Genomic DNA, 24,500 nt, shown 5'->3' with positions numbered 1-24,500 from the left:
AATGATAGTTGAATCAACAAAAAAAGCGCAAAAGACGCGAAGCTAAATAATTGAGTCAGTAATTAATTGCTAATTTGCACTTTAACACCGTTTCTGGCTATAAAGCACTATCAACCAAAGTCAGATGTTTTTAAACGAATGGCCGTTCCTGCAGTTAACTGCTTACAGTCAACATTAACTAGCTAAGTTAACTAGGGAGCTAAAATTAGCATGCTAACTTGTTAGCCAACTTCCCAATTCAAATACATGGAGAGGTAGACGGGCATAAACAAATTCACATTACCTTTTAATGGTGCGGTTGCTGTATGATCCATGCCCGGATATGCGGCATCCCTTCCTTCTTCATCCACTGCGTAGTTAATCTAGATGACTTGCAGAGGCTCAGACTTGACAATGACAACGGGAGGAAAGCTAGCCACCACAGTGATAGCTGCATACTGTGGCCTTTCATATTCATGTGAAGGAGAATTGTCTGAAATGGAAACAAGCAGTTCAAACTGTACTGAAGCACAGTGCTGAAGTAAATCTAGTTATTTTCCTCCGCTGATGGAATGTGCCACATCTGTATGACACCAGCCACATCTGCTCCTCAGCCCTGAACCAAGTTCATGCTGCGACCCGCATCTTTACCTGTGTGTTGGATAACAGTTACATTTCACATTTCGTCTTTCTCAAAAGTTCAAATTGATAGATTTCTTTAACTTTAAAGCTCTTTTCTATTACTGGCAGTTCATCCTGACATGGCAGCTCAGCACACTTTGTAAAAACATTTTTTAATCTTTCAGTCAAAGTACACCCTCTTTTGGCAAAATGTTTTAATTGAACAAAACCTTGTGAACAGCTTTTCATGTTGACACACGAGAAATATTACAACGTATTCTTTTAAGCCAAGTTACATGGGGTGTTATTAAACAAGATGTTCCCACCAGTTGAGTTTAAACAATGTAGATTTCACATATAACATATGCAGATTAATGCAGTTAAGTCATTTAAATTGTAAAAACATACACACACTAAATTAAGGGCAAAATGAGTCACACCATTGCATGCAAAAGGCACAGCAAACAAAAAACAAATCAGATGGGGGCATGGAGTAGTAAATAAGACAAACACAAAACATGCAACACACAGGTGACGTAACTTTAAAGTTTTGATGAATTAGAGTGAGTTTGGTTTTTCTTACAATGAAGACTGGCAAGAGCCAACAATCGATAGCGTGGGATGTTTTCCCATCTTCATTTCTCATTCATTTTGAGTAAAACTGCACTCAATAGTGCCTCCAAGACTCATGCAACAGTCCTTAAATTCAGAATAAAATGAACTCAACAAAACATCTATCTCAAGTTGACATGAGCCTCGACTATGACCACAAATTAAAATATAAAGGGACTTCTTCAATGTCTCGGTTGGGAGAAAGATCAGGAATGCTGAAAAATGAACCAAGGGCAGAGAAAAGGACGTCTGGCTTCCAAAGTTCACTTTCACCCTTTTTAGAAAATATAAACAAGTGTTGTAAGACTCCCAGTCAGCTTGCTGCTTCATTTACCAACATGCATGGGAAGAGATCCTAGGACAGCTCACTGCTGATGTCTTCCATCATGCTGTGAATCCAAAGGTCCTTGTCATCGAATGTAGTGTCCACCAGGAACACGGTCAACCTGCATTGCCAGAGTTGACTTCTGACCTCCGACACGCTTTCCACCTGCGCTACCAGCGCTTGGTCCTCCACGTGGTTCCTGAACAACATGGAGGCCTCCTCTGACCACTGGTGCTGCGTCATACCTGCAGAACAAACAGGGTGCTACTGCTCACAATGATATCCTGAGCTGCTTCACCGTGTGTTGTCAGGGGGCATTCCATTAACCATAGTTGATTGGCTGATCAAATTCCGGAAATATTTAAGTTGGAAATTTTCCATGTGAATTAAAAACTTTTTATGGGCAGAAAATGGAAATATAAGGATTTTATTTGTCATATGCAGATGATTCAGCCATGTTGTGATTAAGCTAGCTAGCAAGTGAACTATTGGGGGGGGGGGGGGGGGGGGCAGTACATTGAACATTCAAGCTAACAATGTGGGCTGTGTGCAAACTTAGGGTTTAAAGTGAATAACCGATTTAAGAGAGAAATGTTTTACCACTAAAAATGAATGGAAATGAATTAAAACGACTCAATTAGCAGGCTCGATCGAGCTACATCCCACATGGTAACAACTAGCTAGCAAAAACGAGCAGAAGCCAATAAGTTATAATCGCTGTACTTTGAAATATCAAAATATAGATTCATGTAGTCCTTTGGCTCAGACGATGCAGCAGGGTTGGCTGAACATGTGACGGGAGAATACACTGTACGTGCAAGTGGGTTGTAATTCGACAGAGTTCCTATCTAATGGGCTGCTTTGATGCATATCCAACAGCAACGCTACCCAGAGAATTATGAACAAACTCACCTGCAAGCTGTGCAGTGATGGCCTGGAAGGGCAACTGTCTGAATTCCTCTATCAACGGCCTGAGGAGCGTCCTGCGGACCAGCTCGTGTTTGCCGTAGTCCAAATCGAACACGGAAACCAACCCGTTGGCCAGAATCCCCTTCACCTGCACTCGGTACCAACTGGGTAGAGGGAGGCATCAGCAAAGCCATTAACCATCAGACAATAGCAACCTAAAAAAAGTGCTGCAATTCTTTAAAGCTTGTTTGTTTGTTTGTTTGTTAATTAAAGTTCTGCTACAAACACTAAACACAGTGCATCTGGTGTGATGTGTCAGGTTTGAATCACCTACTTCTTGTCTATTTTGGCAGCGTAGATCTGTCCTTTCTGGATGTCTGGGGATGAGTTGGTCTGGTTATAATAGAGCATCATCTCCCCCATCAACACCACCAGCTTATGCAGGTCCTGCCATGGCTGCAGCACAAAGTAACCAGGGTGGCAGGCCACGGGCACAAACACATCCATGTTCTGGCCAGGCTGAAAGAAGACGGGGAGAATGACGTGGTTAGAAGCACGAGGCTTTGATGAAATATTGGTTTCTATTTTAATATTTGAAGGAATTATGGGGTTAGTTTATACCCAACAGTGTGCAGGTACAACAAGTGAACTGTCAGCTGAGTGGTGACAGTGGAGTGATTTGAAATATTTCTCTTGAATAAAAATCTACAAATAAACAATTGATGAGTCATAAAATTACAAGTGTGATAGTCAGTAGCCTACAGCATGTATACTTCACATCTACCTCCCTCACATGACCCTACAGAGAGTTCGTCCACCTGCACACACCTGGGGGAGCTCCAGCGGGGGAGGCAGCAGAAGAGGCATGGTGGTCACATCTGGAGCGGATGAGACCTCTGCACCTTGAAGAGGTCCGGTTGAGGATTTGGTGATGGGGTTCGGGACCGGGCTGCTCAGAGTCAACTTCTCTACTAGAGCACTGAGACCTTGTCAAAAAAACCAAAAACAACACAGGTACATAAAGCTTAGTCAGCACTTCAACCTCAGTCACTGTGCTTTAATACAAAATCAAAATAACAAAAAAAAATGTTTGACCAGACATGTACTTGCATACAAATACTGATCGAGGGACGCGTCCCACACCTTAGAAAGGACTGTGTTTTATGCTGTGTCTTGTGCAGTATTACCTGTATCCATGCTGCTGCTGGTGCTGCTGGTGATTATGTTGTTGTTGTTCTGGGTTGTGAGTTCCTTCCACAACTGGGACTGGGCCAGCTGATGGTTGTAGCTCTTGTCCAGCTCCTGACTGTCAGCACCAACGAAGAGGTACATGTAGACCAGCCGGTCCTCTTTATGCTGGTCTACCTTCAAGATCTACAATGAGGGAACAAGGGGTGAAAAAAAACAACAACAAAGAAAGACATAAACAAAGTTAGAGAGGCCTTGAGGTGACTGTTATTGTTTTACATTGTTCTCCAACAAGGCCTGACTTGTAAGTTTGATTTGCAGTGTTTACATTTGAAATATCAACACCACTCCTGCTACACTGCACACTGTTGTTGTGCTTCAAGCAGTCAAGACTTTATTATAAACATAAAGTAAACTGGTTACTTTATTAGGTACTCTTCTCTCATACAGAGTAATACTTCGCCCCCCATACAGCCTGAATTCTGGAATTCTTCGTGGACTCCTTAGGATTCCGGTCCGTATTGGCTTCACACAGTTGTAGCAGATTAGTCAGCTGGACATGCGTGCTGCTCCACCACATCCCAAAAGGTGCTCTATACAATCAGATACGTGTTAAACTTTACGTGACCTTCATTTTACAGTCTTCAGAGCCCAGGACAGCCTCCTTCACCCACAGAACGACCTCAGGGCTCCAGTCTCGCTCTGGAACCGCGACGTCAGCCAGGCGACATTTGATAGCCTGAAGAGATACAACACGTTACATGTATTGCAAACAATTTGATCAAACATAAAACACAACAGGACATACGTTTTAAGAGAAATGAGACGTCCTTTCCTTAGTAGCGTCACATGAAGAGGCGTCTATTTCTGATGACGGCGGCCGCTGATCACATCTGGATCAGCTGTTTGACTTTTGAAAGTTTGTGTCCGCTCACACGATCAGTGTACTTTTACTAATAAAGACACAGTAATCATCACTGCCAGAGTAGAGATGTTTTCTCTCAACTGCATTGAGTATTTATATTCTGCTCTGTTTATAAGTGCCGATTTCTACCGATGGAACGCGTTTGTCTTATTCATGAATTATTTGCATACGTTTTGAAATTCTGATTGTGACGTCATTATTAAACACAGAATATGATTATGGTTTCTCTTGAATACTGGAATTAATTTGAATTAATTTAATTTGAACAATGAGGGGGCGTGTCGGCCGCTAAAACACTTCCTGGAAGGCCGTTCTCATGCGTCCTCGCTCATGGCTCCTCGGAGATCCCTCCTCCCTCCTCAGAGCAGAAATAAGAGCTTTGGGACGGCCGTCAATATGGCGGCGCTGAACAACCTCCGGTTCAAACGAGGATGGAGGAAATGACAAATAAGAGACTTGGGATGTACCCAATGACAATACAAATGTATCAAAAATCTAAAATCCTTAGCCAGTTATATACAATGTCTCCTGAAGCCAATCAGTGTCATTTTACTACCGATTCATTTTTGAAAAACTGTTGGAGGTTAAAGAAATATCAACTACAAGCACAATGACATCTTTGTCCACAAATCTTTTTCTTAAATCACCAATAAAGTATTATAAACAGAGGCTTCAAATCAATTAGCACAGAAAGGATGCCTCTACAGGCATTTGATTGGTTAAAAGGTGCAGCTACTCCCAAAAAAGGCACACGTGAGCGCACACACACACACACACACACACACACACACACACACACACACACACACACACACACAACTGACCAGTGGTGGGATGACGCTTAAGTTTTTGAGGAAAAGATGGGGGATCTCTCTGAGATCAGTGACCTCGACAGTTGCTGGGACACCAAAGTCGATGAAGAGGATCTCGATCACTCGGTTTCCGTAGATGTTGGTGATCTGAAAACATGAGCAACAACAAAGAAATAAGACCTTAAACTGTCAAGTCAACAATGCAATACACCAATACTTTTTATGTCCAAAATAATATAAGGTTCTAAAGAAAATGAATGGTTCTGTTCTTACCTCCACTCTGGACCACTTTCCTTTGTAGCGGGCGAGACAGAACTTGCCACTGAAGGGTCTGGACACCAGGGACTCAGAAGTCATCTGGTCGGTATAATTAAAGAATACACAATTTAAAAAGACCGTCTACCTTTCCTGAGACGACTTTTGTGGTTGTGGGTGATATCAAAACACAGCAGCTGTGGGTAACACTGCATTTGTGAAATGGTAAAATCCGATACATATACAATATTAATAAAAACACCACCTCATGAGCTAAAACTAGATGTAATTGGGAGCCTAACCATGAAGTGGTTTCAAGTTTTGAAACCACTTCTGTAGCCGATTCTGTATCACATCAGAAGTCAATGAAGGAATAAATCTGGCTTATCGCATTAGGAATCAGCGAAAAAGGCTTCGACTTTTATGAAGTTTAATATGATTGATCTTCAGCTATCAAAAGGCACATCAGAGATTGGAGTGTGGCATCTATTGCAACGCGCTCGAAAGGTTTCAAAGATGTGTGGCAACAGCATTGTGATTCAGTGTGAGTTTCCTCTTGCTCCAAATATTTGGAAAAAGTCATCCCTCCCCGTTATCCTATCACTTCTTCATGACTGTAAAACCTCTGTCAGCACCACCGAGGCTCCCCAACAAAAACAAGGTCTGCTTAACCTGGGAGATGAAGAAGCTCTCCGTTTCTTCCAGTAACTTGCTGAGTCTTGCGGATCCTCTGCATGGCAGCTGGCAGTAGATGATACCATCTGCACACACGTTTGTGACACGCACGTCCTGATAGGTAACATTCACCTACAGGCAACAGAAAAGAGTATCGTTAGATAACGCAGGCGCCACACTATACTTGCAGTTAGCACCTCCGTCCTTACAGTCAGAGGGTTGCTCATGGTCACGTCCTGGAGAGCCTTCAGGCAGGCGGAGTTGACGTTGATGTCATCGTCCTGCGACGTGTCGTACAGCACTACGACGGGCGTCTCATTCGGTTGACTCGACTCCAACGTCTCCATCAGCAGGATCTTTTCGACTGCCAGCTTGTCCAGAGACGACAGCACCAGTGGATGGGAGCTGAACGCCTCTAGACCTGGGAGAAAGAAAGAAAGCAAAGAAGGATGGGACGCAGTGGAAGTGTGTGTGTGTGTGTGTGTGTGTGTGTGTGTGTGTGTGTGTGTGTGTGTGTGTGTGTGTGTGTGGGCATCTATATCCTCTATGTACCTGCAAGTCCAACACTTATAGCCTGGGAGGGCAAAGAGAGGAAGTCCTGGTGCAGCTCCAGCAGATTAGTCCCACTGGTTTCCACAGAGAAGCCATAGTCCACATAGTATACCTGGCAAACAGACAAAAGCTCCTTTGCTACAGAAACACTTCCTCCACTTCCTTCAACAAACTGAAAATTGCCACACTGTGAAGAGTGAAAGCCAACATATCTGAACCAGGTACATCACTAAACTGCTGAAACAGTAGTCAACCCCTTTGACAGCCAACTGACTAAATGAGTTACCTTGACCTTGTTAGGGGCCGTGACACACATGACTTGAGCTCTCGCCATCTCCTCTCCATCCTCCCCTCTGACAGCTACCAGCTGACCAACCACGGGTTTAGACAGAGGATGGTGGGCGGAGCTTTGGCTGTAGAAAGAGTGCATGGCCTCCTCCATGGCTTCCTGGGCGTCTGAGTAGTTCTCCCCTACATACCTGATAAGAGAGACAGACTCTTCTCAATCTGAGCATGGCAAGAACGGTAACCCGTGTGTTGCATTAACAAAGCAACCATGAGTGGTTATGTTACCATAAGATAGAAGGTTCTCCAAGTAAGCCGGATGGCGTTGCTTGATGACATCGATGTCTGCTAGAATAATGCGTGCCTCACCTTATAGTGACAGCATTGCTTCTCTTGGCATCGATAACCAGAACAGAGGGGTACTGCTCTGAGGGAAGAACCAGAGAGGGAGGCACCACAGGACCCAGGACCTCCAGACCAGAGGGAGGGAGGTGGCTTCTGCACGGCGGGCCTTCCTGGCCTTGTGTGGCTTCCATTTCAGCTCTTGTGGAGTTATACAGGATGGCCTGACCACAGCAAAAACAAATCATAGAAACAGGTTAGCAGGAAGGATGTCCCTAAACTCCCATAAGAATTCAAGCTGACAGACAGCAACTCATGACCTGATACGGCAACCACTTGCAACGTAAAGTGGCCACGCCCTCAATTATGCTTAACTTAAAGCCTTAACATAATTTAAAACAGGTGAATTAGAAAATAAATAAAAAAATCACCCCGTAGAGTTGTCATTAACAAGTAAATAAGCTATAGAGAACAAAACTGCAAAGCAAAAGCTGGGCATTTTAACATGGGGGTCTATGAGGATTGATATCAAGTGGCCATTTAAGGAACTGCAGTTTTTAGCACTTCCGCGTTGGCTTCACTTCTCAGCACCAGACGTTGCTGCTTGGCTTCAGCTGTGAGGATAACACGACTTCAATTCTACTCTTAAGGACTTCCTGAACTTGTACATGTTCACTCTGGCGTACGCTCTCATTCACTTACCTTCTTCTTGTCATGCAGCATGGGGTACTCCACAGTGAATATATCCAGCAAAAGAGACAGGTTGTCCAGAACGTGTTGGGGGAACGGCGTCTTGTACGTGTCCATAAAGAGTTTGGGCAAAGCGTGGGCCCACAGACCCTGACTGTACTTGGACAGGAGCTCCTTTATTCTCTGACGCACCTCAGCCGACACGACGACGGCGGCAGATTGCAAGGGAGGACAAGGGACAGAATCAGAGGTCGGGGAGAAGGTGACCTTCAAAAGAGGTAAAATTTCAGGGCCGGGTTGGAGGGAGGAAGCCAATGAGGGAGTCGACGCAGGGCAAGTCCTGTTCGGGGTGTTTTGGTTGTGGGTAGTCGTATGCAACTTCTGATTTTGTTTCCATTGGCCGCTGGCATTGACTGCATTAGTTACACAATTGGGAAGCTGCGGAGCGAGAGCTGGGTTGCGGGCAGGGCTGCGCAACGTGACTGAATTTAACGGTTTGCTGGAAGACGCAGCGACAGGTTGAGAAGGAAAAAGGAAGGTTGGCTCAGCCAAGGGGCTTTGAGGGGAACCTCCAGGTTTAGGGACAGGAAAGGGAGGGGAGGAAGGTTGGTCCGGCGTTGAGGGAGGTGAAGAAATGGGTGTGGTGACAGTTCTGGAATCAGTGGGTGACGCTGGAGGCATGTTGGTGGTGCTTCTTCTGGGAACAATACCAGCCTTGGGAGGCAGAGGAGGGTAGATTAGGCGATCAGCTCGGTTGGTGCTGGAAGGTTGCTCCACCTGTGAAAAGATGAGCAAGAGATGGAACAAGAAGGAAAGCGATTTGAACTATCAATTCAAAAATATCAAAAAAAAAAGTTAACCAAACTTCATCAACTTGTGTATTTAAATAATGTCAGATAAGACATTGAGTTTGTACAGGCCTCAAACGTAAGACTCACAGGGCTTCACAATATCTAATTGAGTGCGGGGTATAATTATCTACTGACTCACCATAATGATGTGTGTCCACTTCTCCAGGTCAATGAGCACCTGAGGGTGGAGCTTGTGACTGAACATTTTACTGTAGACCTCCGATAGTTTGGACATCCACAGCCCGGTGCCGTACTTCTTCAGGAGCCGAGTTATTCTGCTCTGCACCAGCTCCACGTCATACAGACAAAACTGTATAATATAATATAAGTAAATATAAAGTCACGGATTAACCCTTCGATTCAGTCGCTTGCATTTTATTAGGGATGTAAATTAGGACAACACAAAAAGCAATGCACTGCAACTCAAATGTACGCCGTCGGGTCATTTTGGGTAAAATGAGAACAAAATGTTTGGACCTGGGATTGGCCGAGTCTGGAGATTTGTTCAGGAGACTTCTCTGTGGAAGATTCTACAAAAGGAAGAGGGGAAGGTAAACAAGTGCTGACATCAGCAAACAGAGTGCAGCAGATTGATATTTAGTCTCATTAGAATAATCCGATTTTTATTTTGGAAGTGTTGCCCAATGCTGATGATGTCGACATATGACAACTAAGTGGATCAGCTGGACTATTAATGGGGTCAAAAAAGATTATTTTTTTTATATTGATCACTATCAGCTGTATAAAGCACACTTTGTTCATCACGACTGAGTGATCCGCCAGTTGTCAAACCCCCCCCAACTGCACTCACATGTTGAATCCACTTCAGCTTCTCTGTGCTTTGTTTATGTAGCCGGCCCGGCTGTGCCACGTCAGTCAGTCAGTGTGTGTGTGTGTGTGTGTGTGTGTGTGTGTCCCATTGGGAAGCTACTCGCCACTGCTCTGCACTGCACTCATACGGCAGATGCAGCGGAAAGAAACGTCTTCTCTGACCTACAGTTGTGGTCAAAAGTTTACATACACTTGTAAAGAACATAATGTCATGGCTCTCTTGAGTTTCCCCGTTATTTCTACCACACTGATTTTTCTCTGATAGAGTGATTGGAACAGATACTTCTTTGTCACAAAAAACATTCATGAAGTTTGGTTCTTTCATGACTTTATTATGGGTTAACAGAAAAAGTGATCAAATCTGCTGGGTCAAAAATATACATACAGCAGTGCTAATATTTGGTTACATGTCCCTTGGCCATTTTCACTTCAATTAGGCGCTTTTGGTAGCCATCCACAAGCTTCTGGCAAGCTTCTCGTTGAATCTTTGACCACTCCTCTTGACAGAATTGGAGCAGTTCAGTTAAATTTGATGGCTTTCTGACATGGACTTGTTTCTTCAGCATTGTCCACATGTTCTCAATGGGATTTAAGTCAGGACTTTGGGAAGGCCATTCTAAAACCCTAATTCTAGCCTGATTTAGCCATTCCATTACCACTTTTGATGTGTGTTTGGGGTCATTGTCCTGTTGGAACACCCAACTGCGCCCAAGACCCAACCTTCGGGCTGATGATTTTAGGTTATCTTGAAGAATTTGAAGGTAATCCTCCTCCTTCATTATCCCATTTACTCTCTGTAAAGCACCAGTTCCATTGGCAGCAAAACAGCCCCACAGCATAATACTACCACCACCGTGCTTGACGGTAGGCATGGTGTTCTTGGGGTTAAAGGCCTCACCTTTTCTCCTCCAAACATATTGCTTGGCATTGTGGCCAAACAGCTCGATTTTTGTTTCGTCTGACCACAGAACTTTCCTCCAGAAGGTCTTATCTTTGTCCATGTGATCAGCAGCAAACTTCAGTCGAGCCTTAAGGTGGCGCTTTTGGAGCAAGGGCTTCCTTCTTGCACGGCAGCCTCTCAGTCCATGGAGATGCAAAACACGCTTGACTGTGGACACCGACACCTGTGTTCCAGCAGCTTCTAATTCTTGGCAGATCTGCTTTTTGGTGGTTCTCGGTTGACTCTTCACCCTCCTGACCAATTTTCTCTCAGCAGCAGGTGATAGCTTGCGTTTTCTTCCTGATCGTGGCAGTGACAAAACAGTGCCATGCACTTTATACTTACAAACAATTGTTTGCACTGTTGCTCTTGGGACCTGCAGCTGCTTTGAAATGGCTCCAAGTGACTTTCCTGACTTGTTCAAGTCAATGATTCGCTTTTTCAGATCCATGCTGAGCTCCTTTGACTTTCCCATTGTAGCGTTTGTGGGCGTTTGTATCCAATGAGCCCTATTTAAATGGCCTCAGAGAAGTCACCAGCTGTAGTCACTCATAATCACTCACAAGAAGTTAAGAGGCCATGCTATGAAGCTCATTTCATTGACACAACTTTCTAAGTCACCAAAATTGCTAATTCATGTTGCTGTATGTATATTTTTGACCCAGCAGATTTGATCACTTTTTCTGTTAACCCATAATAAAGTCATGATAGAACCAAACTTCATGAATGTTTTTTGTGACAAAGAAGTATCTGTTCCAATCACTCTATCAGAGAAAAATCAGAGTTGTAGAAATAACTGGAAACTCAAGAGAGCCATGACATTATGTTATTTACAAGTGTATGTAAACTTTTGACCACAACTGTATATATTAAGCATAGACCCTCCGGTCCACCGGCTCAGACGTCACCATGTTGAGAGCTGTGCGGAGGCAATCCCTCAGTCGTGAAATGCTCTGAATTTGGAATTTAGCACCTAAAACTAAATAGTTTTGGATCGATTTAAATGTAGATCGTCTTTAGGCCGTGTGTGATTTGTGCAGCTGTGTTATGCAAGAGAAAAAAAATGGGATCAGGACTGTGTTGCCTGATTCACAGTATCAATAGACTTGGCTTGGAATCAGGGTACATATCTTTTAAAAATGTACCCAACGCAGCTTGTGGCTAAAAACATGGACATATGAAACAAGAAAGTACATTACACCCAAAATCAGCGTGTTCTATAAATGATCTAATAAAGCTGATTATATTTAAAGGGAATCAATTAAAGGATACACACCAAGAAGGTCCCACATACCTCTTGCCAAGTTCTTCTCTTTCCTGTTGGCAAACAGAGCAGTCTCTTGAGCATATTGTGATTTTCACAGCAACAAGCGGCAATTCAATACAAATTTGTTGTAAGCACTATTTAAAAAGTAGTGTTAGAACGCTAGCTTTTATACTCATCTACTTACACAGAAAATCCATAAGTAGCTGAAATGAATACTTAACCAAGAAGCAGGTGACTTAACAGAGCTGATTGTAGCTGCATGTGTATGTTCACCTGTCAGGCAGGAGACACCGTTTCACAGCTAGTTGAGAAGCCGGTGGTCTGTGCTCGACAGGGGTGATGGAGCTCAACCTCTGGTCCGACTGCCTGTTGTTTGGAGAGAACACAATCAAAAACTCTGGTTTATTCGTTTTGGATATGGTGCAACTACTGCTCATTATTTCTTGATAAAAACTGTGATTTTTTTACCTGTAGTCTTCAGAGGCGCTGAAGCCTCTGTAGCCGCCATGAGACCTGTAACGGTTTGCTGAAGGTTGGCGGAGAGAGGACTGTGGCCTCACTAAACGCACGGTAAGGTTGAAAATATGCCGTGTAGGGTGAAAGAAGGAGGTGGGACACAGAGAAAGGGTTAGAGGTGAATGTTCGCGCCTCTCATCTGATGTAACAAAACAAGCAGCGAGTGTCTCCTACCGTTGAGCATGTACGGGTTTGAAGGTTTGAATCTCATCTTGCAGTTGACGACTTGGGAGCGACCGGATCTCTTGGAGCTCTTCTGCCTAGCCACGAGCTCAGCAATGTGAGTCGTCTCTTTACACACTGCGGCAAAGCATATAATCTACGGAGCAAAATTCACCGTATCGTTATGAATTCACAAAGTGATGCATACCGCATACGATTTAGCAAATTTGACGACCTACAAAGAACTTTTTTTTTTTATTATGTTGTGCCAAGTTCCTCAGTTTTGGGCCGAGTATCAGCATAGGAATGCATACAGATAGAAATGGCCTTATAGATGGGTAAATTAAAAAAAAGAGAAGCAGCCCTCACATCACCCATGCGGTACTCCAGGCGGACCACAGAGGGGATGCTCTTGAGGTACTCCTCCAGGTTTGGGAAACACAGCGTCCTCAGCGGGATGCTCTCTCCGCACAGTGACCGGTACTCTGACTGGAGGGTGCTCATGGACACGCCCTCTTTGCTGGACTGAAGCACAGACCGCAACAACTTCTTGATGGATTCGCTGTCCGACATCCTGGGAAATTTGCAGTGAAATAGAAACAGACAGACATGAAATCAGTGGTTAGACCAGTTAAAAATAATATTCAACCATTGAGTTTAAATGTGAGATTTTAATCCAACCCTGCTTGGTAGACATGTTTAACTAGCTACTGTACATGCTGAACATTCTTATTTACTTTAATTGCAAAAGCAGACATTCAAGAGCATTTTTTGTATCTTGCAATAACACAATTCAGTCTTCAAGTTAGAAGAACAAAATACGGCGGTGGGGGGGGGGCAAACTAGGTCAACGACGTCCCGAGGCAGTTTCACTCTTTCAGGTTCGATTTCAGATTCTCAAAGCAACACATTTATGAATTTAGGTTGTTTTGAGCGTCTGTTTTCCAGGTATTATCATTTTGGTCTTATTGCTGCGAAGCGTGCAAACGTTGGAGATCCATTATCGGACTCCAATCTCCACGAAAACAACGGGTCTGGACTGGCGGCCGAGCTAGAGACGGACAATGTGGGCGCCGGCTAACGTTAGCTGTTAGCTGGCAGCTAGCATGATGAAATTACGTTTTTTGTTTTTTAGCGGCCCTCAATTGACCTTTGACAAACCAGCCCAAAGTGACGGCAATGAGCAAGTACGTTAGCTCAACTTTAACGACGGACAAATATGTGTCCATGTTCACCGTGACTTACCTGTGATTTTCACGAGTTAACGTTAGCCAAACTGCCGTGGTGTCTTCAGTGTCGCAAAGTCTCGCGCAGTCGCGCACGTTTACGCCCACAAGTTCAAAAGGACGCTGTCGGTTATTTCGCCTTTTAGTCCGAGTTTAGGAATCACGTTTATCTAATTAGCGTGTATCTAATGTGCACTTTTTAGGTGATCGACGAGTCAGTTGTACAGAAAATAGCCGTTGGAAAATATGCTGCTTTTAGATACTGTCGGAAATTTTAGTATTCGAAGTTAGGCGCACCATGATTAGCTAGCTGATATTAAAAATATGGATGGACATCACATCTATTATTTTTGAGTCAAGCACGACAGTGCAGATTTTTAAAATGTTGTTTATTTTTTCAACTGAAAGCATTTGTTTGTGCAGCAATTTACAATATAGCAGCTAGGCACACATTGCAATTCAGTTACATTTTATAAAACAAACTTAGAATGAGTTGTGGCTCACGTGCCTTTAATGAAATCAACATTATTAGACAGAACGATGCACCACATTCATTTGTAGATTAGATGCTACAGAGGTTAAGTTTAAAGATCAATGTTTGACAAAGTTTCTTTAAGTGTCATCTAACTAACAATGAATGCTCCTTCTGAGCTGATGGAAAGGTGTCCTAATATTATTACATTAACTAGATTATAACTTACCAGTCAGATGTTGAAAACACCACAGTACACGACATGGAGAACCACTAAAGGACACATAAACAATTTTGTATTCCAACAGATGTATGTATTTACTTTGACATGATTACAATCTATGGAAATGTTTCTTCAACAGTCTGGTGCTGGTGTGACTATGATCTCTGGTGGGGACTGTGACTCTGCTTGGCGGCTCTGTGTTTTGAATGCCATGACGCGAGCCTGCGCCACTGTGTCTGGCTGGGGAGGTGATGGTGCATGTAATGATGAAGATGAAGATGAAGAGAGGTGGTGCTTCCTGAGCAGGATCAGGTGAGGGTTCCTCAGTAAGGTATAAAACAACATCCAACGCCTCCTAGCCCGGCTGTTCACAGGGGATTCTGTCCAAAAGTAAAAAGTTAATAAAGCCCAAATTAAGATAAAGTATAACTGAAAAAAAATGCACCAATAATAAGCACAATAAAAAGATAAATTATACTCTTATAAAACAAATAAATCGGTGCAGGACCGAACAAAACTGCATTAACGAAATATAGTGCATTGCATGAGAGCTAATTTAAAAAGAAGATACTAGTTTGTGAATCTTAGTCAGCGGACAGGTGGAAGCAATAGTTATTTAGTGGATGGTTGTTCATGTAAGAGCTACACACACACACACACACACACACACACACACACACACACTACTGACCAGAGGGCGTGTTGCTGAATGTGGAGTATGCAGACGCAGTGTGTTTCTCCAGGGAGTTGGAGACCAGCAGCTGGCAGAAACACACCATGACTGGATTGCTATGATAGTGGTCAGCAAAAATCATCCCAATCCAGGTACTGTAGCCTGGGACATTCAAAAAATACTGTTAGAGCCACACACATATGTGAGAAATAGAATGGATGTTACAGTATTTTTAACAACATGCGTTAGGATGTGAGAAGGGGGAAAGAATCCTTTGCTGCCACCTCCTGGAAGAAAATTATCTTTAAGGATGAATGAAAGTCTTAATCTATAATATGACTCTACTGAGCCACACCACCATCAAATAATAATAATAATAATAATAAAATCATATTATGTCTCTTATCTTCCACCATAGTATATATTAAGAAAAACAGGTTTGACTGTGACGTTGAATGCAGGTAAATATGGAGACAACGTCTTAAACCGATATTTCCCTTTTTGTCTCACACACGTCTCGGTTGAAGTTCATCTTACCGGCATCCATGTTTTCATATCCTCTCTGCATAATGCTCCGGTCTATGCGGGACACCAGCCACGTTCCCACCACAATGCTGCACAGCAACCTCAGTATGCAGTTGCTGATCCCCATCACCACGTTGTAGAAAAAGAAGAAGTAGTTGAAGCAGTGGAACGCTTTCCTGAAGAGGAGGAAGAGAAAACTGTGATTTCACATCGCTTTGAGTTATATCTAATGTTTGTATTAAAGGGGATTTTCAGCACTAAATAAAACCATGGGCAGCTTATGAGACAATGGAAAAGGTCCCACCACCTCTCCTAGGAGCAACACACACAGACTTGATTTTAGCCTCTTTTTGTTGTTGTATTGTGTCTCTTTGTGGTTGGTTTCCCCCATTTTGGTAGTTATTTGGGATCTCCTTGTCGTCCTTCCATGTTCTTTGAGGTCATTTTGAGTCTCTTCCAAATTGGTACGTGTCTCCTCTAGTGACATTTTGTAGGTGAAGGCCAGTTTGGGCCCGTTCAGTAATCCATCCATGTGTAAAACACCATATTCTGTATTTGCCAGTCAATGAAGCTACTCTGCACTATTGAGTCAGTGAGAAAGTGCATCACTATCACATTATGTCCTCAACCAGTCCACAGCTAATGATGTAAAACTATCTTTGTATCACCAGCACTTCTCGTTTTAATGGAGAACCTGGGTTTTAGTGAGGTTGATGGTTCCACTGATATATTTATAGTCCACACTTCTGAAATATCCATATTGAAATATATACCCACCTGTTGTTAAGAGCCAGAGGTTTGTCTTTATCAGTAGGGGACATTTTGTCCTGAAGGAAGAAGATCTGAACCAGAGCGATCTGGAGAACCACCAGGGCGATGACCAGACTGATGGTCAGACTGAGGAGACGCAGGGAAAATCGAACTGTCAATCTAACCGTCCATTCATACGCTATCGTATATATGCACAAACACAGGGAAAGACGCCTTACAGTAAAATCCCCAGGTTGGTGAGCATGGTCAGTGTTCTTCCATGTTGTATTGGAAGAACCAGCACATAGACCAACAACAGAGCAAACAGGAAGTGGACAAAGTGGACAATCAGGTAGCCTGAAGAGAAAATACAGAAGAGATATAGGTCACTGAAAAGTAAGTTACTTCCTAAATCTCCCTGTTACTTCCTCTTCTTCTCTTCCCCCAGGCTTCTGAAAACGTCTCGCTTTGGATATAAGGTATACGGTGCTGATGTACATCTGCTCAGTGTCTGTATTTCAGGAGATGAACAGCTTACCCCACAGTGTAAACGCTATTTGCCAACCAGAGTATCTCGCAATGGAAGCCTGTGAAAATTGAAAGAGACAACTTGTTTTTAATGCATTAAATTAAGGGGCCACAATAAAATGAGATGCAAACGTTCACCCATGCTCTGCATATTTGAAACCTCCAAAAGGCACGCTCACACATTGAAATGTGAACAATATGCAGATCATCCACTGTGACAAGCACATCATGACCTGGAAACAGTTAAACCGGGGCCAATGTCACACAGGTGAATTTCAATTATTTGGTGCGTCGTCTGCCATCTGCTGTGTGTGTGTGTGTGCGTGTGTGTGTGTGTGTGTGTGTGTGTGTGTGTGTGTGTGTGTGTGTGTGTGTGTGTGTGTGTGTGTGTGTGTGTTACTTACTACACTGACAGCAGAGCGAGGGTTGTGAAACTTTTCAGGAAGAAAACCTTTCTGCCCTTTCCACAGCCTCTTCAAGTGTTTTCTATAACGACAGTACACCATGTCACTCATCTATGTTTTTTTTTGTAATAACAGGTTGGGAAATTTCATCTAACATCCCATTATTACATCCATTTTGTTTGTTTTTTTGGGACATTTATCATAAAATGTCAATACATTTTGTGTATATCAGATATGTTTAGGTCTCTTACCTGTAACATGCCAAGACATGGAAGCAGTAGGCTACAGAGTTGAGACTAGCAAAGATGGTGGTAGCTAGCCAAGACTCTGGAATAACACAAATAACAGCAACTTGACTGATTTACCAGGGGCTCGGTGTATCAGTGCGGAGCTCATTTTCGGCCTATTTCTTATCGGAAATGTCCAGAATCAAGGAAGCAGGGGAACGTTTGGTGTAAATGTTCACAAACTTGTCTGGTCATACCCACGAATGAAGCATTCATCGTACAAACTATGAGGGCGGAGCAGACCAACTCACTTCTAGCCACGTCGATGAATTCTTCCAGCTGTGGTATCATGGCTCCCAGGGATTCGGTCTGGTTACAAGACGTAACCAGCTGTTTCAGCGTGTTCTTCCACCTGTCTACTTTGTCAAAAGCCACATTACTGAGACTGTAGTCTGCCAGGGTCATCTGGACAAATGACAAAAAAGACAAATTAATACCTCAGGCAGGTGCAAAATGAAGGTGTTTTGGATATCACGTTTCCAAAGCAAAGTGTTTGTACATTTGGAGTTTGTCTTCGTCTTTACCGTGTATAGGCCTATTAGTGAGATAATGACGGTGCCGATGATCCTGTTGGGGAACTTGAAGTAAGGGTCCCACTCATACACTTTGCTCTGGAACCAGCTGCGGGGTTTACTGCAACATAGAAAGGAGGGTCAAAACCACTGTGTGTGTGTGTGTGTGTGTGTGTGTGTGTGTGTGTGTGTGTGTGTGTGTGTCACTGTATGTTGATGTCTTCAAATGCTGAATACTAGTGACTATTCATTTTGTTTCAGCTGGGATCGTTATTGTGTTGAATGACATTAATCAAGATATCAATGCAGTCGCGAAGCTGGTGCTGAAGTCTACCAGCAGCACCTGAACACACCAGGCTGGACTTGAAGTCATTACATTGAACTGCATTAACACACAACATTTGATACAGACCGGTTTATATAGTTTAAACAGACAACGGTTTTCCTATTTTAGTTAAAACGAATGATACATAGTGGGTGACTGAAATGTAGTAAAAGAGAAATCTATGATATGGTGTCAACACTTAAGTGCTCTCCTTTTAGGTAAACTGGTTAAAACATTCAGGCATAGCAGATCCCTTTACAAGCAACAGAAGCGAACATACCCACGTGTACAAGGGACACTTGAAAGCAGCATTGGTGCACACGTGTTACCTGAGTGCAGATGTTTTCCTCAGCAGTCTCTTAACGTGCTGCACCTGATGTCGCTCTATCAGCTCTTCAGGATCCTGGCAGCAGATTCAGCATGTTAACAGTCACACACAGTTTATTGTTTCAGAAAATTCAGATTCAGATTATATATATATGTATATATATTCACCGCAGACCCTCACAGGGACGGAGAATGAAATGCAACAGAACGGTTGACGTGATTCTCTTAATAAATGTGACATAAAAGCACACGTAGTCTTTAGATCGTTGGATTTCACCCACAGGGAAAATACACAGCAAGAAGCATTTCAATGAGTTCATACATGCTGACCTCCTGTTCCACTTGCAGATGTATTCGAACAGCTTTCACCAGTATGTAGACAAATCGTCCCAAGAGGAAGATGAGGGAGAGGATGCAGGGCAACTGGATAATCAACTTCTGGTATTTACCGAGAATCTTTAAAACCACAAAAACAAAGTCATTCATTCATTCATTCATGTTTTTCATGAAAAGAAGTACCGACGGGCAGCTCTTCATTACTGGATGTTTTGTAGAGGGTAAATTATTTAGGCGTAGGGCGTGGCTGGTTGCCTCAGGCACATTTACACTAGCTTTCACGACAGTTTAAATACTCACCTACCTTACCATCAGGACAGGTGAACGTATCCCAGACTGTAACGATGATCCTAAAAAACAAGCATCGAGACATGTGGTGTATTTTCTCAGGCTATTACGATGTGATCATCCACATATCAACCCATTCATCTGTCCATACGACCGGACCTCTATTATACTATTTGAGTTTTTAGTTTGTGTGAAGTAACCATCGTATATTAGTTTCCGTTCCAGCTCAAGACATTTACCAGGTCAGAGAGTAGAGTATTCCCAGCACTGCCCCGGCCGCTCTGAAAGGTGTGGACAGACAGGCAAAGAAAGGGAAATAGACCAGGCCCACCTCCAACGCTCCAACCAGATACACTATAGCTGAGGACAATAATAAGAAAGCACGTCAGTCCACCTGCTAATTTCTATGTATCTTGCAAGGTAAGCAGGTGTGAATGTAGAACCTGTGGGAGTACCTCTGGCCCAGGGCGGGACGGTGAAGGGGATGTATTGTTCAGAGAAGAGCAGCAGGACGCTGGAGGACACGGCACCGAATGCGAACCCATAGGACCAACGATTACTGAGGCTGCCGATGGTATCCAAAGGCCTGGGACACAGTAATATGAAAAACACAAACAAAGCTCGTAAAGTAGCCTGATACATATTCAGACTGTTGCCTAGAACAACCGCAGTACTGAATTTGAAATACTCTGTGATATTGAAACGGATATTGCTGTTTTTTTTTTTTTTTAATCTCTTGACGTTTGTAGTTGTTGATGCTGCTGCTGACTTACACCACAATAGCAAAACGTCCCCCCAGGAAAGGCAATCTGTGGTCGATGGCCAGCCTCTGGGCTCTCTTCTGGAGGAACGAGAGCACCCCCACGATCAACAACTGGAAGACAAGAAGTCAATGCATGAAACTAAACTTACTGGAAAAATCATTTGTTTGCATTGCTGCAACTGTGTGAAAGTGGAAATAAATAAACATAAATATGTTCGAGACAGCAGGATGCTCCACTGAACTGTGGGGTCATCACCGGCCTCAGCGTCTTATCAAAGCACTTTTAATCAAGCTGCTGTATACCGAGCTGCTCAGTGATTGTAGATTTAGTACACACTGGCTGTGTTGTGGTTCACTTCTTGGTTGTATAGTGTATTTTTTTATTATTCTGTATTCCTAGACACCCTCTAAAAAGACCAATTCCCAGCGTATAAAAAAGAAAGAAAGATGCATGACATTGCCATGTATGACAGTGTGTGTTTTCTTTGCTAATCTGTGAATATTGTGTGTCTCCAAATTTTGTGTTTTTGGTTGAGAAAAATCCCCTTCCTAAAAAAAAACTAGACTATCTTAAAAAAACATTGTCCTAAAGCTGAAAACAAGGACTGATTTTCTTGAACCCTGACAAGTTCATATTTTAGATATTGTTGTCAGGACAGCGACCACAAACAGAGGAAGTCATGGGATATTCGTCTTCCGGGTTAAATATACGGACAACTTACTGCTGGTACGAGTGAAAGATGAAGGAAGAGCTCCATGGAGATTCCATTCTGACAGTCCTGAACCTTCGCAACGCTGGAGACACAGGTTGTAACATAGTTATTTGATTAAAAAACGTTGTGAACTGTAGGGGCAGAACGCAGGGTGAAAAAGAAACTAAACAGAAAAACTAAATCAATCAAAAAAGGTTAGAAAACGTCCTAAATGGAGTTAACAATGCATCATTATTGATTCAAAACAGCTACGATTAGGTTGATTAACCCTAAAGTCTGCGTAACATTACCACACTGAACAGCTGCTAGTAACAAAGTCAAGAGCAGTGTTGTAAATGAGTACATGAAGTCTGTACTTACACATGTTCCACCTGGTTTCTTATCATCTTTGATAAGTCAGTTCACTGAAGTCTAGAAAGCGTTGCTCCTGCTCTACTGTAAAGACGAAGGAAGCCTCTGCAGTGACACCACTTCATTGTTTCCTGGTTTCAACCATGTGACTCACACATTTGACCTTTGGCCCCATGATAAGACTCTTTATTTCTCTGTTTGTTTTTTTTTTATGTCCTCTCTCCCAGTGCGTTGCTCTGTGCTTCTTTCGCCGAAGCATTTGCTCACACTCTCACTCTCACTGTTTGTCTTTATCACACGCACACACACACGCGCACACACACACACACACACACACACACACACACACACACACATGCCTGAACGCCATGGACCACTGTGTTACTCAGTATAAGGAGTGTAAACATTACGCTCTGCCAAAGAGATAACCAGCCGATCATTCACCTCCTGCCTTCACTTCACAAAAGAATGTTTTCAGAATATGCTACCATTTCTGTTCTTTTCCCCTGACCTTGTATCAACTCCACTGTGAAAAGAAAAGAAAAAGAATCTTCCTCTTCTTGGCTGACTTTTATGGGATATGGATTTTATTGATTTAAAAAAAAAAAAGAAAAGAAGAAATAACAAGGTTAAATACTGCTGGTTGACATTTATTACTCATTGCAATGACACACACATTTAGGAAATGTAATTTCACAGTTCCACGTCGGGTCGACAATCAGGTCCCGATTGGTCACTTTAGCGATGACATCATCGCCTGGCTGCACAGGTCAGCAGCTCTCCTCTTTGGTAATCAAGATGTCCACCCTGGTTGTTCTGCAGAGAGAGGAACATGTCAGGACACGTGGATGTGATTTGTGCTGTTTTGCTAACCTGAGATTTAGTTTAGGTGTATCAATGTTTGTTTTTTTTCGGGGAAATCACAACTCATTATGAACTCATTGTGCCCTGACAGTGGGGATAAAGTGTCCAAAGCCATCAATGAGGATTTTTAATACAGGAAATTGTGTGTTATATTTTTTTTTTTGAAAGACTGCGAGATAGAAAGAGAGACGGAGAGCACTTTCTAAAAAGAGTCACTTCACCCCCCAAAAAGACAACTCATAAATATTCAACTGGCTCTCTTCAAGCCATGCATGTGTATTTAATCCAAAATTGTTTTGCTGTGTGTTTTTTTTCACTCTGGAAAGCAACAATGCAGAACCATCTCTTGACATGTTGGTCATCATTATCCTCTAGCAATGACTACTAGCTCATTTCCTGTAAAGATGTGGAAAAAGATGAATAACAGACAAAACTGTAAAGGCTTCCTGTCATTTGATTCAGCTGCTGCTGTCAGCCAATCAGGGTTCAGCATTGTGACTCTTGGTTTTTAAATGAATCCACCACCAGAGGGCGACCCCAGCACTCAGTCCTCCACCGGGTGGACTTGGGGGTAGCTGTGCTTCTTGTGTGAATGTGAGGCGTCTGGAGCAGCTGTGTATGCAGCTGTGTGTGTGTGTGTGTGTGTGTGTGTGTGTGTGTGTGTGTGTGTGTGTGTGTGTGTGTGTGTGTGCACTCACTGTCTCTGGACACACAGGGTGCACTCGTTGGCGTAGGTGTTTCCATCACTGCCGCACACAGGAGCGAGGTTCAGAGGGCACGCCAAGATCTCGGCCGAGTCCGGACAGGATGGCTGCCAGGAGGGACACACACACACACACACACACACACACACACACACACACACACACACACACTGTGACTTTACCTTCAATCTTTACACTCAGAAGAAAGCTCACTCACCATAATACATGTTTGGAATGGATTGAATGAAATAGTTTATACTTCTTTACTTCTTTACTTTTTTAAATCAGTCTCTCTCTCTCTCTCTCTCTCTCTCTCTCTCTCTCTCTCTCTCTCTCTCTCTCTCTCTCTCTCTCTCTCTCTCTCACACACACACACACACACACACACACACACACACACACACACACACACACACACACACACACACACACACACACACACACACACACACACCTTCCTCAAGAGTCCAGAGTTCTCCTCAGCTTCTGTAAAAGAAAGCACATGACTTCTAAAACATACATGTCGGCATGCAAGTGTGTAAGAAACCCACCTGTTAGTAAAAATATATATAATTAGCAAAGCTATACATAAACTACATTCATGCTTGGTTAAGGTCAGTGTCTGTGATACATTTAAATATAGTCCCTGTTATTGATAATTCTGATATATTATTGTAATACTATAAATACAGAGTATATTATATGGAACTTTGAAAATCACATGATTTTACATGTGGTATCTCTAACTGTGAGTATATAATATACTGTAAAATGCCTATGAAAAGTATTCAAACAAGTATTTTGTATTGTATATTTCTCTCAATTGTATTGTCTGTTTTCACTTTGACCTCAATTCTTTTTTTTTTATAGATGACGATAATAATAATAATAACTTGATTTATATAGCACCTTTAAAAACAGAGTTTACAAAGTGCTTTGACAGACAACCCAGAAAGAGTAAGGCAATAATAACAAAGCTCAGTGAGACAGTTGATACGATACAAATAAACAAAGAAATAAATCAAATTATATATTTATATATATTTAGTAAAATCAACAAATAAAAATAGAACAGGATTAAAAAGCGACATCACATAAAAGCCAGTCTGATCAGTGTTAAATACACTTTGACACAATTTTGTGGCAATGTAACATTAACTTCCAAAGTAGGGGAATAGTTTTATTAGACTGTGTTTCATTCTACGGCATCTAAAATGAAATCCATCAAAACAGTTGAGAGACATAAACTGTATTCTTCAACGACTCTCAAACTAGAAAGCAAAACTAACTCTGACTCAGAGAAAGAGTGTTTTTCCTTCTTACCTGCAGCCACACAGAAGAGCAGGAGTCCCAGAAAAACAACTCTCCCAATCATGATGATGGTGGATGAATAACTGACGGAAACCTCTGAGCCTGCCTGTTTTTACTGGCAACATAGTGTGTGTGTGTGTGTGTGTGTGTGTGTGTGTGTGTGTGTGTGTGTGGGAACACA

At 42.7% G+C, this 24,500-nt stretch overlaps 3 protein-coding genes across 4 annotated transcripts; all 3 read right to left on the bottom strand.

Annotated features, from left to right (window-relative positions):
- Window positions 1-806: 806 nt before the first annotated feature.
- tdrd7a (tudor domain containing 7 a) lies at window positions 807-14,041 on the bottom strand. Of its 2 annotated transcripts, none has more exons than XM_068727738.1 (22): window positions 13,983-14,041; window positions 13,107-13,311; window positions 12,750-12,894; window positions 12,528-12,618; window positions 12,333-12,425; window positions 12,069-12,109; window positions 9,499-9,551; window positions 9,161-9,331; window positions 8,183-8,947; window positions 7,508-7,704; window positions 7,140-7,332; window positions 6,854-6,965; window positions 6,511-6,722; window positions 6,299-6,433; window positions 5,645-5,728; window positions 5,384-5,518; window positions 4,263-4,373; window positions 3,634-3,820; window positions 3,275-3,432; window positions 2,781-2,965; window positions 2,450-2,610; window positions 807-1,782 (listed from the first exon to the last, which is right to left on the bottom strand). In XM_068727738.1, the coding sequence occupies exons 2-22, from the start codon at window positions 13,308-13,310 to the stop codon at window positions 1,568-1,570; spliced, it is 3,648 nt and encodes a 1,215-aa protein (XP_068583839.1). In that variant the 5' UTR covers window position 13,311; window positions 13,983-14,041; the 3' UTR covers window positions 807-1,567. The 2 variants fall into 2 exon arrangements, with proteins under 2 accessions (XP_068583839.1, XP_068583840.1); XM_068727739.1 differs by having other exon boundaries at window positions 12,087-12,109.
- Window positions 14,042-14,343: 302 nt separating this feature from the next.
- Window positions 14,344-21,651, bottom strand: stra6l (STRA6-like). The gene is made up of 18 exons (XM_068727584.1): window positions 21,450-21,651; window positions 21,099-21,171; window positions 20,387-20,487; window positions 20,069-20,199; window positions 19,853-19,973; window positions 19,630-19,675; window positions 19,320-19,445; window positions 18,992-19,065; window positions 18,350-18,458; window positions 18,077-18,230; window positions 17,790-17,865; window positions 17,539-17,620; window positions 17,145-17,193; window positions 16,846-16,963; window positions 16,634-16,753; window positions 15,869-16,032; window positions 15,350-15,493; window positions 14,344-15,038 (listed from the first exon to the last, which is right to left on the bottom strand). Exons 1-18 carry the CDS (start codon window positions 21,473-21,475, stop codon window positions 14,791-14,793), a joined length of 1,962 nt encoding a protein of 653 aa, XP_068583685.1. The 5' UTR covers window positions 21,476-21,651; the 3' UTR covers window positions 14,344-14,790.
- Window positions 21,652-22,074: 423 nt separating this feature from the next.
- Window positions 22,075-24,419, bottom strand: spink4 (serine peptidase inhibitor, Kazal type 4). Its single transcript, XM_068727563.1, has 4 exons — window positions 24,332-24,419; window positions 23,463-23,494; window positions 23,003-23,115; window positions 22,075-22,256 (listed from the first exon to the last, which is right to left on the bottom strand). The coding sequence occupies exons 1-4, from the start codon at window positions 24,381-24,383 to the stop codon at window positions 22,211-22,213; spliced, it is 243 nt and encodes an 80-aa protein (XP_068583664.1). The 5' UTR covers window positions 24,384-24,419; the 3' UTR covers window positions 22,075-22,210.
- Between the last annotated feature and the right edge of the window lie 81 nt (window positions 24,420-24,500).

This window comes from Cebidichthys violaceus, unplaced genomic scaffold, assembly GCF_023349555.1.
Source record: "Cebidichthys violaceus isolate CVI_PGR_0920_01 unplaced genomic scaffold, fCebVio1.0.p SCAF_4, whole genome shotgun sequence".
Lineage (NCBI taxonomy): Eukaryota > Metazoa > Chordata > Actinopteri > Perciformes > Stichaeidae > Cebidichthys > Cebidichthys violaceus.
This window is presented reverse-complemented; position numbering and strand designations above follow the sequence as displayed.